The sequence below is a fragment of the Cheilinus undulatus genome, linkage group 9 (genome assembly GCF_018320785.1).
Source record: "Cheilinus undulatus linkage group 9, ASM1832078v1, whole genome shotgun sequence".
Lineage (NCBI taxonomy): Eukaryota > Metazoa > Chordata > Actinopteri > Labriformes > Labridae > Cheilinus > Cheilinus undulatus.
This window is the reverse complement of record NC_054873.1, coordinates 47,206,470-47,221,530: the sequence shown is the minus strand read 5'-3', so window position 1 is coordinate 47,221,530 and position 15,061 is coordinate 47,206,470. Positions and strand designations below refer to the sequence as shown.

The following is a 15,061-nucleotide window of genomic DNA, read 5'->3' as shown; positions in this document are numbered from 1 at the left end:
GTCAACAGAAGCCACAATTGGCAAAAATTAACAATAAAGTGTAAACAATGTGTTAAAATGTTTTAAATTGATGACAAAAACTGGTAAAATCAGGCAAAATTGGTGTAAAGTGGCAAAAAGCGGGTAAAAAGTGGCAAAAATGGGTCCAAATTGAGCAAAAATTGAGGAAAGGTTGCCAATGACGGTGGAAAAATTGGATAGGTAATGTATTAAACAGTGGCACTAATAGATATTTTCAATATAAAAAAAACCCATAAGACTTAGATATGCTTTTTAGCTCCCAAATGAGGAAACAGTTAATCAGGATGCTACTGATAAAACTTTTTTATTTCACATCTAGCTAATTTCATGCATATATTTTTATTAAAATGGCTAAAATATACAGTTTGATATCATTTAAAAAATATTCTCCATTTTTTTAAGGCATCTGGCATCCGACCCCAGCGTTGAGAACCACTGCTCTAAATGAAATGACCAATAGAAACAGACTGGAAACTAGCAACTCAGGAGATTTAAAGACAGATTGTCTTTAAATTTACCCGGATGTTTTGAAGTACTTGTATGACAACAGTTGAACAATCAGTTCTGCTCTCATTAACCTCAGACTTTGTTTATGTATAGAAACAGCTGTTAATGCCTCACACAGTCTAACCAGAGTTCCTTATCTGCCACAGATATAACTAGCAAAAACATGGCCCACTCCTGGGAGTTCATTCTTGTTTCTAGCCGCTCGGGTGCTCCTGTACCTTTAGTCTCCAGAGAGGGTAGGTGGAGTCTGGGTCTCTGTTGAAGAACCTGGTGGTCTTCGTCCCTGCACTCAGCAGATACTCTGCAGGCAGGCCCTGCGTCTGTGAGATGTACCGGATCTGCAAAAGATGACAGAATGCATTTGAGATTTTTCCACACTACATGCATGATTGAACCATAAGTCTCCTTTAATTGGGGAGTTCTGTGACTCCTTACATTAAGATGAAAAATGAAAGTTAAAACTTATAGACGGATGCTCTCCTGACACTTTAAAAATCTACGCAGACATTAACTTCTTCAGACTTTTCTGGTTGAAATATGCAAAGCGCCAAAACATGACCTCAGCTGAGGAGCCTGAGATTGATTTGAGACTTGTAAATGAGACACTTTGCTAAGTTTTTGGGCTTGTGAAAAATCAGGCGAGCTTGTTCAGTGATGGAGCACAACTCGCTCAAGGTTTTCCCACTGAGCCTCGTCTGACTGATAGAGAGAAGGGAACGCGGCAATGTCTTGCTCTGGAGCACAGGGGCTGCGCTAATTGGACAAGTGGCTCTGTGGCATCTGTTCAGATAAACAGGGAGGCTGCGCAAGAATCATCAGGGGCTGTCGGGGGGATTGGAGAGACATCCCGCCTTCTCAGACACACTCACCAACACACACTTTAAGAGAAAAAACACAAATGCCTCGACAAAAAATGAAATACTGTACAGTATCTAATGCTGGCGAAACACTAGGCAATTATCAGATCTTTACCATGCTTTTAATCTTTTTTCAGATTTATTTCAGGGTTTTTGTGCCTTTATTGGAGGCGCCTGGGTAGAGAGAGAGAGAGAGGGGAACAACATGCAAGAAAAGGAGCCACAGACCAGATGCAAATGTGGGGCATTCCCTTCAACCTCTGCATGGGGCAAGGAGACATAACCACCTGACTACCAGGGGCTCCCCTGCTTATAAAAATGCAGGAAACCTCTGAACACTGATGTTAGATGATTTGGCTGCAAGGCCACAAATTTGCTGTTTGTAGAACAGATGTTATACTTGAACTTCAACAGACATGAGATCTCACAGAAACTTGCATGACTGATGGGATGGAAAACAAAAATGGAGGCTGATCCAAATAATCAGCTGTCTCTCTGCCATCAGGGATGCAGCCAATGACTATTGTTAGTCGACTTGCTGACTAATCAGAAAAGGTTTTGTGCAGTTTCCTAATGGCTCTCATTGAAGTCGTATCCATCGGTCCATTATCTACACCACAATATTGAATTCTGATGATTCTGACTCATATTCCAGATTGGATAAAAATTGTTGCATTGAAGGGTTTTTTTTTCATTCTCATATATAATAAGAAAAAAGTACAAATATAAAGAAGGTAGGATTTTGTACACTATTCTAAAAAATGGCACTTGAATGATTGCATTATATGTCATACATAAAATCTCTGCAGCAAAAATTGGAGCAAAAATTGCTATTTTGACACAAATTTCAAGTCAAAGAAATACTGCACCCTCTGCAATTGGAAAATTGCAGCAGGCCATATTGCGATTTAGTCTAATTTTTGATTAATTGCCCAGCCCTAATTAGTGTCGGGCTGCACGGTGGCACAGGGATTAGCGCTGTTGCCTCACAGCAAGAAGGTCTCTGGTTCACTTCCCGGTCAGGACCTTTCTGTGTGGCGTTTGCATGTTCTCCCCGTGCATGCGTGGGTTCACTCCAGGTACTCCAGCTTCCTCCCACCACCAAAATCATGCTCGTTAGGTTAATTGATCACTCTGAATTTGTTGTAGGTGTAATCGGACCATGCCTGGTTGTCTGTCTCTATATGTCAGCCCTGCAACTGACTGGCGACCAGTCCAGCGTGTACCCCGCCTCTTGCCCAATGACAGCTGCGATAGCCTCCAGCCCCCCTGAGACCCCCAATGGGATAAGCAGTATAGAAAATGGATGAATGGATTATTAGTGCCATTATTAAATCAAAAGCAACTAAATGAATTGGTCAACAGACTGAAATTTGTATCAGATACAAATAAAATACTGGGGGGCCCCTGCTCCTCTCTTGAACATCCAAATGGTGAAATTCAGCGCTGCAAAATAATGCAAGCAAAAAAATTTAACCATAGGAAAAATGTTGCTCATAAGCGGGGAAATTATGGTTAAAAAATACATTAAAATGCATAGGTATTTTAAAAAAAGGATGCAACATTTGTTGCTTGGCCAGGTGGTTACGGAGGGGCCCTGTGTAATATTCTTTCTCGGGGACCAAGCTATGCCCCTGCACCCTGCAATACACCGCCAAAACTCTATTTGGAATTGTGATATTGTGCCAGTTCCTGGTCCTGCTGCTCCATTTTCTGCTTGCTTGAGCACAGGAAACTGAAATCAAGTGGACTATGGTGATGCATGTTCAATACTTCCGATTGTAGCCAGTAGTTTTGACTAGTTATATTGCAGTCTACAGGCACTTATTTAGCCTTGAAGTGCACACAGTATGCATGGAGACATTATTTAGAGACAGGCAGTCACCAGTGTTATCCAGCTGCCAATTACATGTCTTATGGTCAGCACTGCTTGGATGCATAGCTACATTTTAAAAAGAAACTTGTCAGCTACATGCATATCTCTCTACATAGAAGCTACAGCTTAAGATACCTTTAAGGCAAACATACAAACAATCCCAGCCCTGAGCGGATCAGAGGTCAGGAGACAGTTTGAGGGTCTGAGCAGTCATTATGTGTTACCTGATCGTACTCTGAGGCTCCGGGGTAGAGGGGCCATCCCAGGAAGAGCTCAGCTATCACACAGCCCAGGGACCACATGTCTATGGCCTCACAGAACGGCAGGCCCAGGATGATCTCTGGAGCCCTGAGGGAAGAAGAAACACACGATATGGTTAGATCTCAGATGTTATTCTCTGAATTAAATGTATGATACCATAGTGAGCATCACTGATACTTTAATAAAGCTCTAGTTTGTATAATAACTGTGCCATAATGACAATGTAACTGCCAAAATAAAGTCATGTCTGCAGAAGATTTGAGAGGAGGCTCTTTAATGAGCTCATAGAGGGCAGTGTAGTGTAGTTCACACAGAGCTGAGGAGGAAATCAGCCAAGCTTTACATGGAGGAGGGAGCTGTCTGATAAAGTCAGCTTAAATGTACCTTTATAGCAGGTTTGAAACATCACAAGATGACCCAAAGGTTTTACAATAAGCACAAGTAACAGAAATACTATTCATAGACACAGAAATAGAATGATAGAACCAATAAATAATGCACACAAGGAGATGTAGAATCCGAAAGCCAATGAAAAGAAGTGAGCTGTGCTTTAAAATGCAGATGGGGGGGGGGGGGGGGCAGTATGGGGGGCCTTCACATGAATGAAAAAGCACAGCCGCCCTCAGAGGGACGATCAGCAGAGACCATGTAGAGGACCAGAGTGATTTTATTGAAGGAAAGGAACAGGTCTGATAAATATGAGATATCTGATGCATGAAGTGACTAAAACACTGAGGAATACTATGTTTAAATTTACTGCAAGACCAACAGGGAGCTAGAGGAGAGAGGCAGATATAAGCTAATGCTTTCAGGCACCAGCTCAAACTTTGCAGCAGTGTTCTGCACATGCTCAGACGTGACACTGAGGCCCTACTGACCCTCATGTACAAGGAGTTACAGCTGAAGATGACTGACACAAGTTATCAAAATGTTCAACACTTTAGTACTCTTCAAAACCACATTTCTGCAGTGATCTAATCTAAGATTTTCCAAAAATCAATAGTATTGAAAAATACTAAAGCTTAAAAAAAACAAACCTTCAGCTCCTCAGTCATATTTCAAACCCAAAGTTGCTCAGCACTAGAGAGAGAGAGAGAGCAGCAGTGGTCCAGGTCTGCAAATACTGATGTTATTTTTGCATCTTATAAAGATGCAGACACTTTGCTTTATGTCTCTTACGAATAGAAAGAAGTGGAGGTGAAACTGTCTAAACTTCACAATGTTAACATTAGTGTGTCACTTACACAGTCCAGAGGAATCTGCCTGCACTTTTTGGTAATTCCAAATCAGAAACTTTCCAATGTTGCATGCAAATTTGGGACAATAATCTTGTACTGAAACAGGTATTGATGGGGGGAAAGGTTATGGATTTTTGCTGAAATTTCAGACAGCAACAAATTCCTTTTTGGCTGATACCCATATCAAAAATGGTAGATATTTACAGCCCAAATCAGACAATATTTTCAGCTAAATCAGGCCAATATTTACAGCCAATATCGGCCAATATTCACAGTAAATATGGCCTATATTTAAAGCCAATATAGGCCAATATTTACAGTCAATATAGGCCAACAATTACAGCTAATATAGGCCAATATTTACAGCCAATATGGCCTATATGTAAAGCTGATATAGGCCAGTATTTAAAGTCAAAGTAAGCCACTATTTACAGCAAATATAGACGAATATTTATTGCTAATACAGGCCAATATTTACAGCAAATAGAGGCTAATTTTTACAGCCAATATGGGCCAATATTAACAGCAAATATAATTCATTCCTGAAGCCAATATAGGAAAAGAGTTACAGCTAACATAGGTCAATATACACCACAATTTGCAGCTGATATAGGCCAATATTAACTGCCAATATAGGCCTATATTTAAAGCTGATGTAGGCCAGTATTTAAAGCCTATGTAAGCCAATATTTACAGCCAATATAGGCAAATATATACAGCCAATATAGGCCAATATTCACATTTAATATAGGCCAATATTTACATTCAATATAGGCAAATATATACAGCAAATATAAGCCTATATCTCCAGCATGTATAGGCCGATATTTCCAGCCAATATAGGCCTGTACTTAAATCTGACATAGGCAGTAATTATAGTTAATACAAGCCAATATTTACAGCCAATATAGGCGAATAATTAGAGCCAATATAGACAAAGATATTCAGCAAAAATGCGCAAAACATCAGAGGAACATATTTTCCACAGCCTCATCCTAACACAGACCATATAATATTAGTCAATATCTGAAGGCTGAACATTTACTGTGACCTTAAAAAAAGATTTTTTCATAAAACCTACTCAGGCAGATTTCAACAAGTGACCTTGCAGAAAACTGACTGATCATTCTGCAGAAGGACCAATCACAGACCAATCACACTGGAACTGTGCAGAGAGGTATAACAAGACCAACACGAATGTTCTTTAGAGCATGCAACAACCTGCGGCCATGCTTTACTTTGAGTGGGACACGTTTTCATATCCATATACTGGCTTCTCCAGATCATACATAAACGTAAACCTATCATTGGTTATGTGTTATTTGCAAATGACAAGATTATATATAGTTGCAGCTATCTGATGCAGAAAAGTTCAGAACAAACTGTGAATTCATGCAAGGTTTTATGTGGTGTAGGGAAGACAAAAGAAATTTGCAAGTCAGAAAATAAGCGAAAACAGAGACTCTATTTAGAATGTTTGAAAGCCGTTGTGTTTTTTAGATATTTTGGTTGAACTTTTTCCTGAAGAACAAAAGCCACTCTGCACAACAGAAACTAGTAATTCTTTTAACTTCAAATAGGCCTAAACCACTGAAACTGAAATCCCTCTCTATCTATTAATAACATGTTAACAGCCTGGTCACAGGGGCTTAAGGCTGATCTCGGAAAGTTTCTCATTCATAGCATGGACTTCACAATGCTGATTGCTGTTTCCATGGTAGCCGGGCCAGGACTGTCCCCCTTAAGCCTGAGCGGACTCTGGCAGGGTTTGGGTCGTGGAGAGAGACGAAGGGGTCTGGCCTCGCTCCCGCTGGATCTGTAGGAACCAGGGAGAGGGAGAATGTGGAAAACAGGACAGAGGGGGGCTGTAGGGGCAATATTGTTTCCAACTGACAACTTTAATATATCTAAATCTTGCAAATTTTTGTTGCAATTTAGACAGTGTGTAGTTTCCCTGTGCTTTTGATAATTAAAAAGAAAAGGTCTTCGATATTGGCTGTCTAAAACTTCCATTTTTGTTGCTTTGGTATCAAATGGGATCAATTTAGTTTGAGTTTGGTCCATCTTGGCCAGTCCTAGGTAATAGATAAAGACATCTGGAGGTATTTTGAGTAAGATGACTGAACAAAGCACACATATTTAAGGTAAAAACCTACTTTTGATTGTAGCTCTCAGACTTTTATTCACAGCTTGCTGATGAAAACTCAAAGCGAAGAGGGCACAAGCAGTCGACTTCATCCGGAGATATGTCTAATACAGAAAGGCACCGGGATTATAGATGATGAGAAACTTGAGAAAAAGAGATGCAAATAGAGCAAACGAGTGGGAGAAAGCATTCCCCAGTGATGAGCGCTGGTCACAGACGGTGGATATTGGGGTCTCGAGGGCAGCAGGGGAACAGACACTGAGACAACACTGTGGCAACAGTATCTCAGGGCACCATTACACAGCAACACAAAGCCACCTTCACACACAATGAGCCCAGACGGCTGTCAAGGGGCTGCCAGGGACAAAAAGAAGCCTGAGAGGGAGGAGAGCAGGGGGAACAACGAGGTCTGATGGAGGAGGGAGAGAGAAAAGTTGGACACGGCGACACAGGTCAGTGTGATCCTGTGCTAACAGCCTGTTAGCATGGCTAGACTCTCACTGTGAACAATAGAGAGAGGGAGCAATAGCAGCTGTGGATGGATACACCACGGATGTAATGAGCAGGACACGTTAAGGTTAGAGCAAGAAACTGGTGGTGGTCCAGGTAGATTTTTCTTTAAGGAGTTCTATGAGGAGTTTGTTGCATAGTGCAGTTACTTCCCCCAATTAAACGTCATGCATTGATTGTGAAGCTGTCAAAAAAACACCAGGACTAACAAAGTAACATTCCTCTAAATTGAATAAATATGACCCAGCTAACTCAAAGATTGACAAAGAAAGGGACAAGATGAATATTTGTATGCAAACTTGAGACCGAATTTGAATTATACGGCGTTGTGGAAGTAGTAAAGTGCTAAGCATGAGACAACAATGACACCGGTAATGATGCTGCCTTATACAATCATTAATATCTGTGTAGGTGTACAGTGAAATAGTATTTGCAAATCATGAATTAACTGTGTCCACATTTTTATGGAAAGCTGAATTCATTCTCCCTACCCACACCCAGGCCTCATTACTGCAGATAAGAAACAAAATCATAGCCATCCATCAGTTTGGACAGGGTTACAAAACATTTCTAAGACTCTGGGACTCCAGCGAACCAAGGTGAGAGCCATTACCCACAAATACAGAAAACTTGGAACAGTGGTGAACCTTCCCTAGAGCGGCTTGCTTAACAAAATGACTCCAAGAGCACATGGGCAACTCATCTAGAAGGTCAAAAAAGGACCCAGAGCAGCATCTAAAGACCTGCAGGCCTCCCTTGACTCAGTTAAGGTCAGAGGTCATGATTCAACAATAAGAAAGACACTGGGCAAAAATGGCATCATGGGAGAGTTCCAAGGCCAAAAACTCTGCTGACAAAAAAGACTATTGGGAAAATATTTTGTGGACTGATGAGACAAAAGTTGAACTTTTTGGAAGAGTAAAACAAACACAGCATTTCGTAAAAAGAACATCACAACAACAGTGAAACATGGTGGTGGTACTGTGATGGTCTGGGGCTGCTTTGCAGCTTCAGGACCTGGACCACATGCAGCAATTGATGGAAACATGAATTCCGCTATGTACCAGAAAATCCCAAAGGAGAATGTCTGACCATCGGTCTGTGACCTCATGCTTAAGAGCATTTGGGTTATGCAGCAGGACAATACTGAAAATTACACCAGCAAGTCCACCTCTAAAGCTTTCAGAGTGGCCTAGTCAAAGTCAGGACTTTATTGAGATGCTGTAGCAGGCTGTTCATGCTGGAAAGCCCTCCAATGTGGCTGAATACAAACAATTCTGCAAAGAAAAGTGGGCCAAAATTCCTCCATAGTGATGTGAAAGAGTCAGTGCCAATTATTGCAAAAGCTTGCTTGCAGATGTTGCAATCAAGCGGTGGCAGAAGCAATTGTTAGGTTTAGGCTGAAATTACTTTTTCTCTCTTAATAATTGGAAAAATCACTTAAAAACTGCAATTATTATTTACTCATGTTATCTTTTAACCTTGCAAAGCAGATGGATATACCCGTTTCCTTGTTTCTGTGTGAAACAGATCCATCTGGCATGTCAGGTTAGTTATCTTTGTATAATATCAAAATCTGTTTGATGATCTGAGATATTTTAGTGTGACTAAAATGCAAAAATAATCACTGGTGACAGTGGTTATAGCTCTTGTGTGCATTACAACACAATGCATCATTCAATCTGGTGATGACAGTGTTGCAAAAATCCACTCCTCTGCAGAAATTTTACCAGTGATGGCATTGATATGGGTTAACCGCCCACCACCATAAGCAGTATGTCCACAATCAAATCAGGAAATAAGTGGCTAGTGATGGCAAATGGAATTAATGACTATGTACTGAAACCAGCACCAGTAGCCCAACCCTTCACTTCTGTTGTGCATTTGTCATCTGAGTAGGATTCACACATTTCTGCACAATAACACGCAACCTGAAACTCTCTTATTTACATGAGTCTCCAAAACACTTCATTTGACTTTGACAAATCAAAAGTAAGTCTAAGCCTCTCAAAGCTGCAGTAAGTGAAGTCTGTTCTCACAACATGTTGCTGTTTTTTTGACTCAGCAGCGAGGAAATTCTCCCATCAAAACACATTGTGGAGATGAAAGCCGCAGGAAACCTTTCATCAGATGGTCCTTCAGATCACTGTGACTGCAGCGGACACATGCAGGACCTTCAACTCTGCATCTTTTTTTTCTTTTTACCAAAACCTTGAACTGAGACTCTAAACATGTCATTATGGCCATGGCTTTCACATGTTGTTTTTCCACAAGGCACACCTAAAATCACGCCAAAATGTAGCATTTCACACCATAGTCATATCTGTGCAAAATATGCACACCAGTAGGGAGCTGGTGCATTAGAGTATATAATCTATCTCTTAAAAGCTGAAAATATTGGCCTCCAGCGGGGCTAAAAGAAAGCAGCATTCAATATTAAACAATGGTGGCTTCCACAAAAGCATGGTTAAACAATAACAGCTTTTATTACAGCATCTTCAGCACAGAGTCTTTCACTTAGTACAATTTCTATGCAAATGTATACAGGAGTGTGCCTCCACCACATGGACTTTGCCTCTGTGCGTGATTCGCTAGTGTTGATGTTATGCTTGGATCCATTTTAGCCTGAACCTTCCTGGGTTATGCTCCGGTGCTCTACTTAGCCCGTTCTCATGGCTCCTCCGCCTCTCATAGAAAGCTCAGAGAGAGAGAGAGCGAGGGAAGGAAGTGAGGAAGGGGGGCAGAGAGTAAGCCGACTGCTCATGATATGAAAACCACAAATGCAAATCTGCCCCTGCCAATGCACCGCTTCCATAACATGCAAAGCGCCCCACAGCTGCTGCTGCTGATGCAGGCCTTTCACTGGCAGTGATAAACAGCACGCACATCTGCACAGCTCACACACCTTGCTCTTTTCCTGCCCCCTCCCCTTTTTCCTCCTGAGGTAAAGGAGCACATGAGATTGACAGCTCATGCAAACAGGAGAATTTCAGTTGTAGATGCAAAGCAGGAGGGCATAATTGCTCTCTGTTGCAGGTGAATTAGCACATGATAAGTCAGACATTAACTGGTCACATTTTGGGCTTTCCCCTTTTGTTTGGAGAAATAGGGGATTTTTAAGATCTACCCAGGGCATCAAAGAAGTCAGAAGCTGTGGATCCCATAACGTCCCCAGACTACAGAACAATAAGGTCTTCATGGCAAACTATGCCTTGGCTGATAGACTGATGTCGTCCCGACCAATCAGCGTATCCTGTCATCACAGCTGTCTTTGCAACTGTGTGCAACTTTGCAGGTCCTCTGTAAGGCAGGTGATACTAGAGTGCATGTGCTTTAAAAAAATCTAACTGGACTCCGTACAGGTGCATCTCCAAAAAACAGAGAATATAATGGTAAAGTTTGTTTTTAGCTTCAAATAGTTGAATTTCCATATAGTCTAGATACATCCCATGCAAATTATTTGTTTTAATCTTGATGATTATGTCGTACAGCTCACAAAAACCTAAAACCCAACATCTCAAAATATCATAATAATGTAGAAAAGTCCAGTTTGCAAAGGTTTTCTGAGCCTTCATTCTCTCTCTTTGGTCCAGTTTACACAACCACAATCATGGGGAAGACTGCTGACTTGACTGTTTTTCAGAAAATGATTACTGGCACCCTTTACAAGAAGAGTAGGCTGCAGAAGGTCATTGCAGAAAGGCCAGGCTGTTCTCAGGGGCTGTATCAAAGCAGATTCATGGACTGAAAGAGAAAAGTGTAGTAAGAAAAGGTGCATAAGCAACAGGGATGCGCTCAGCCTTCAGGCTTGTCAAACAAAGCAGATTCAAGAACTCAAAGATTGGGCTAAGGCTGGAGTCAGTGGATCAAGAGCCACCACACAGACGGGCTCAGGAAATGGACTACACCTGTTGTGTTCTTAGTGTAAGGCCAATCCTGAACCACAGACAATGGGGCGCTGCTGGGCTGTGGAGGAAAAGAACTGGACCTTGGATCAGTGGTCCAAAGCCCTTGATTTTGATTTCATTCAGAAATCAAGGTCCCAGAGTCTGAAGGAAGATCTGAGAGGCACAGAATCCCTCAGTGTTTTCAGTTTCTACAGTCAGTGATGGTCTGGGATGCCATGTTGGTCCACTAGTCTTAATCAAGTCCAGAGTCGCACTTCATACTTACATCTGCTGAGAAGCTTTATGGAGATACTGATCTCCTTTTCCAGCAGAATTTGGGCTGTGCCCAGTAAAGCCAAACCTACTAGAAACTGGTTTTCTGACCATGGTATTACTGTGTTTGATTGGCCAGCCAACTGGTCAGAGTCTCTGAAGGCTGCTATCAGAGCAACACCCCAGCAGTGCCACAGACTGACTGGCTCCATGTCACATGTGGGAATTGGTGCAAAAAGAGCTCCAACTGAGTACTGGGTGCATGAGCTGAATTTTTCAATAAGGTCATTATTTCTATATTATAAAGCCTTTCTTGGATTGATGTTTTAATATTTTGAGATTGTGGATTTTTTTTATTTTTGGGAGCTGTAATCATCAACACTAATGCAAAAGAATTTTGGAATATTTCACATTGCACAAGATTTATTTAGAATATATGAAAATGCAACTTTCTGATGTAAATCACAGGAAAAAAGATGAACGAGATGAAAGAGATAAAGGTATGATTGTTGGTGGGAAACTTTTGAAATAATGCTGTCAACTTATCTTAAAAGGTGACCATAATTCCCATCAAACTAAAAAGGCCCTTATAATTGTGGTTTACCAAAAAGTTTAACATTAATCCTGAAGAGATGACCATTCTGTAAGCCTTGTGATGGTGCCAGAGGAAAACCAGATGACCCATATCCAACATTGCATTCCAGTCACCTGACAGTCTCCAGATCTGCACCATGAGCCGCCTGCATTCAGCTGACAACGCCAATTTATTTCCCTTAAAGCTGCACCCCACCTTGCTCATCCCTAGTTGGCATGGCTACCACAGACAGAGGCTCTCAGAGGGGGGGTGCAGAGTGTCTCGTTGCAGACTGTTGATGTCACATGTGTGCATGGGCAAACTCGTCCAGAGATCTCAAAGCGGACCTAACTGCATGAGGGGCCTCAGTGTTCGGGCTGGTGGATCTGGCAGCACTGGACCCTGACAAAAGAAAGAGGGAGGGCGGGAGAGCAAGAGAGAGAGGGAGAGAGAGAGACATCCTCCCAGCTGGCCTGGTCATTGATGAGCCCCAGTCCCCTTGGGAGCCAGAGATGGCACGAATCATGAATGGAGCCTTTCTTCTGCCACCCTCGCCCCCCCACCCCCAGCCTCTGCCAGCACAGCCAACCCCTACACCTCGCCCTGCCTCACCGTCCACCCCCTCCTTACATCCCCGCTGCCAGCTAACCCCCCCCACCCCACCCCTCAAAGTAGAGCGCCGAGGCCAGGCTAGCGCTCCCTCCCCGCTTGCCTGTCCGCCCTCTGCTCTGTTGAACCGTGCCTGCCAGCCCACACACACTCATAAACACACACTCACAGCTGACATCACAGGCTGTGTGCATGTCAGGATGGATCCATCAGGCTGACCTTCCCTTAGCTTGGCTCCAGACGGGAGACTGATGGATCCCTGGAACCCTGCAGCATTTACACACATATAACACACACTGCCAAACACAACCACACAGTGGTCAGTGTCTTTGTGGTCATGGATTTGATCTTTTTCTTTCCATTTCAAAGGATTTAAACCTTCAGACCAGGGTTTTTCAGCTGGGAGCCTCTGTATATAGGTATGGTGTGGGTCCAGATCTCTACATTTGAGTACAAAGTTTTTAAACTCTACATACTGTGTTAGAAACATGCACAGTTACTGCCCTCTAAAGGCTGAAAGCCAGCTACTGTCACTAAATTTTTCTACAGGTTGATTTTGAAGCAGATGTCGTATGTGGCCCCGCTTTCATCGCTGTAAAGCTAAACAGTGGCGGCTCATGTTTTCAGCAAGCCTGGTCTCAGAAGTACATTCGGAAAATCCTTAAATTACTGTATATTTAATCCTGAATCAAGGATAACCAGCTACCAAAATACTTATTGTGAAACACTGATTCAGCACATAAAATTCTGGGGAAAATGCAGGAAAAACGGGCAAAAGGACCCTCCAGGAGTGAAGTGACTATCCCACAATCCATTGTGATTGGAGGCACAATTATCTCCCAGGCTGGCCTGATGTGGCTTGCAGCCCAGAACCAGGCCAGATCCCATCCTCTACCCTCCGCCGTAGGCCAGTTTGGTTTTTAAAGGTGTTTTAAGACAGACATGGTTCTGGTTCTGGCTCTGGTTCTGATCTGGAGTCTCAGAACCTTGGTGCTTTCTGGTGAACCAGCCTGTGTTCACTCCAGTGTAAACGGAACCAAAGTGGGAGGACATGATAGACATGCATCACCCCAAAAGTGTAATTTTAACGACATTCAGAATTACATGGCCTTCAGTGTTGGACTTATTCGATGGTGTTGATACATTCTGTGTTAATTCAACTCTGTAGAGAGTCAACTGATCTAAGCCCTGCCCACTGCAATTTCAAATTTGGGAGATTGAGTTTTCCCATCATGCTCCACGGCAATGTTTAGATGTGTTTTAAGATGAGTTTGGATGTGTAAAGGTGTGTTAAGATATTGTGTGTTGTACAGCGATCATTGCTGGGATTTCTTAGCTTTGTTTCTGGTGGATTATTGTTTTTGATGACAAACATTTCTGCACCATGAGTGAAATGGTCCACCACATCGGTCAGATTCTGGATGTGGCGAGGGGTAAGTCTGTACTACAGCTTGGAGTTACTCTGCAGCTTGTTGCATTATCTCTGTGCCTGTCTCTCTATTAAAATTTGTCATAAGACACCTTACTTTGCACAGGTATTTGCTATGACAATGGCATTATCAAGTATGAAGAGTGCATTTGTGTCAAAAATTAAAGATGTAAATATCTCAAAATAACACAGAGAATGAATGGAAATAACATATTATTATTGTGTTTGGTACAATTTTGTCATATATAGAGCCTTTTTTTAAATGTAGAAAACAATTCTGGCAAATGATGAATGAAGTCCATAATGGTGAAAAGGAATCCGTTTTTTTTTTTTTTTTTTTTTTGCAGATCATCACTGTTGAGCTCTTGAGCATTCAGATCCTCTAACGGGGCATCTACTACCATTCTGAGGCATCCCACATCCTCCTCTGCCCCCCCATGGTGTCAGAAACAGCCCTCACTTCCTATGCAAACACTTCAAACTGATGCAGCTCTTGGCTGCTATGCTCCTGACCTGCAGGAGACTCTGGAGGAGAGAAGTCCTCCACTTGGAACCACATTTCTGGTGCTAAAGTCTCAGACTTGAATCACAGCTCATGGCTAATGTCTGTGGCATGAAGGAGTGGTGCAGTGTCTGCCTTATCCCAACCCCCTCCTAGCAGGCCCATGCTGATACTGACGCTCTAAAGGCCTTTTCTGAAACTCCAGGGTTGATGCACTTTCCCCAAAACTCTGGGGTTTACTAACTCTATAAATAGGCGTGCATGCAGTGATAGATAACGACCAGCATGCATACTGGTAAACAAGATCTTTAACTGGAATGCTGGAAGCACTGATATGACATAGTGGGGCAGAGATTCTGTCCAGAGCTAAC

General features: G+C 42.3%; 1 protein-coding gene across 5 annotated transcripts in view; it reads right to left on the bottom strand.

Annotated features, from left to right (window-relative positions):
* hipk2 (homeodomain interacting protein kinase 2) overlaps positions 1-15,061 on the bottom strand; it is a 183,908-nt gene that overhangs the window by 51,146 nt on the left and 117,701 nt on the right. For all 5 annotated transcript variants that reach the window (XM_041795639.1, XM_041795641.1, XM_041795642.1 and 2 more), the window contains exons 3-4: positions 3,486-3,609; positions 747-866 (exon numbers count right to left, since the gene is read on the bottom strand). In XM_041795639.1, the coding sequence (XP_041651573.1) occupies positions 747-866; positions 3,486-3,609 (244 nt within the window). The remainder of the gene's footprint in view (positions 1-746; positions 867-3,485; positions 3,610-15,061) is intronic.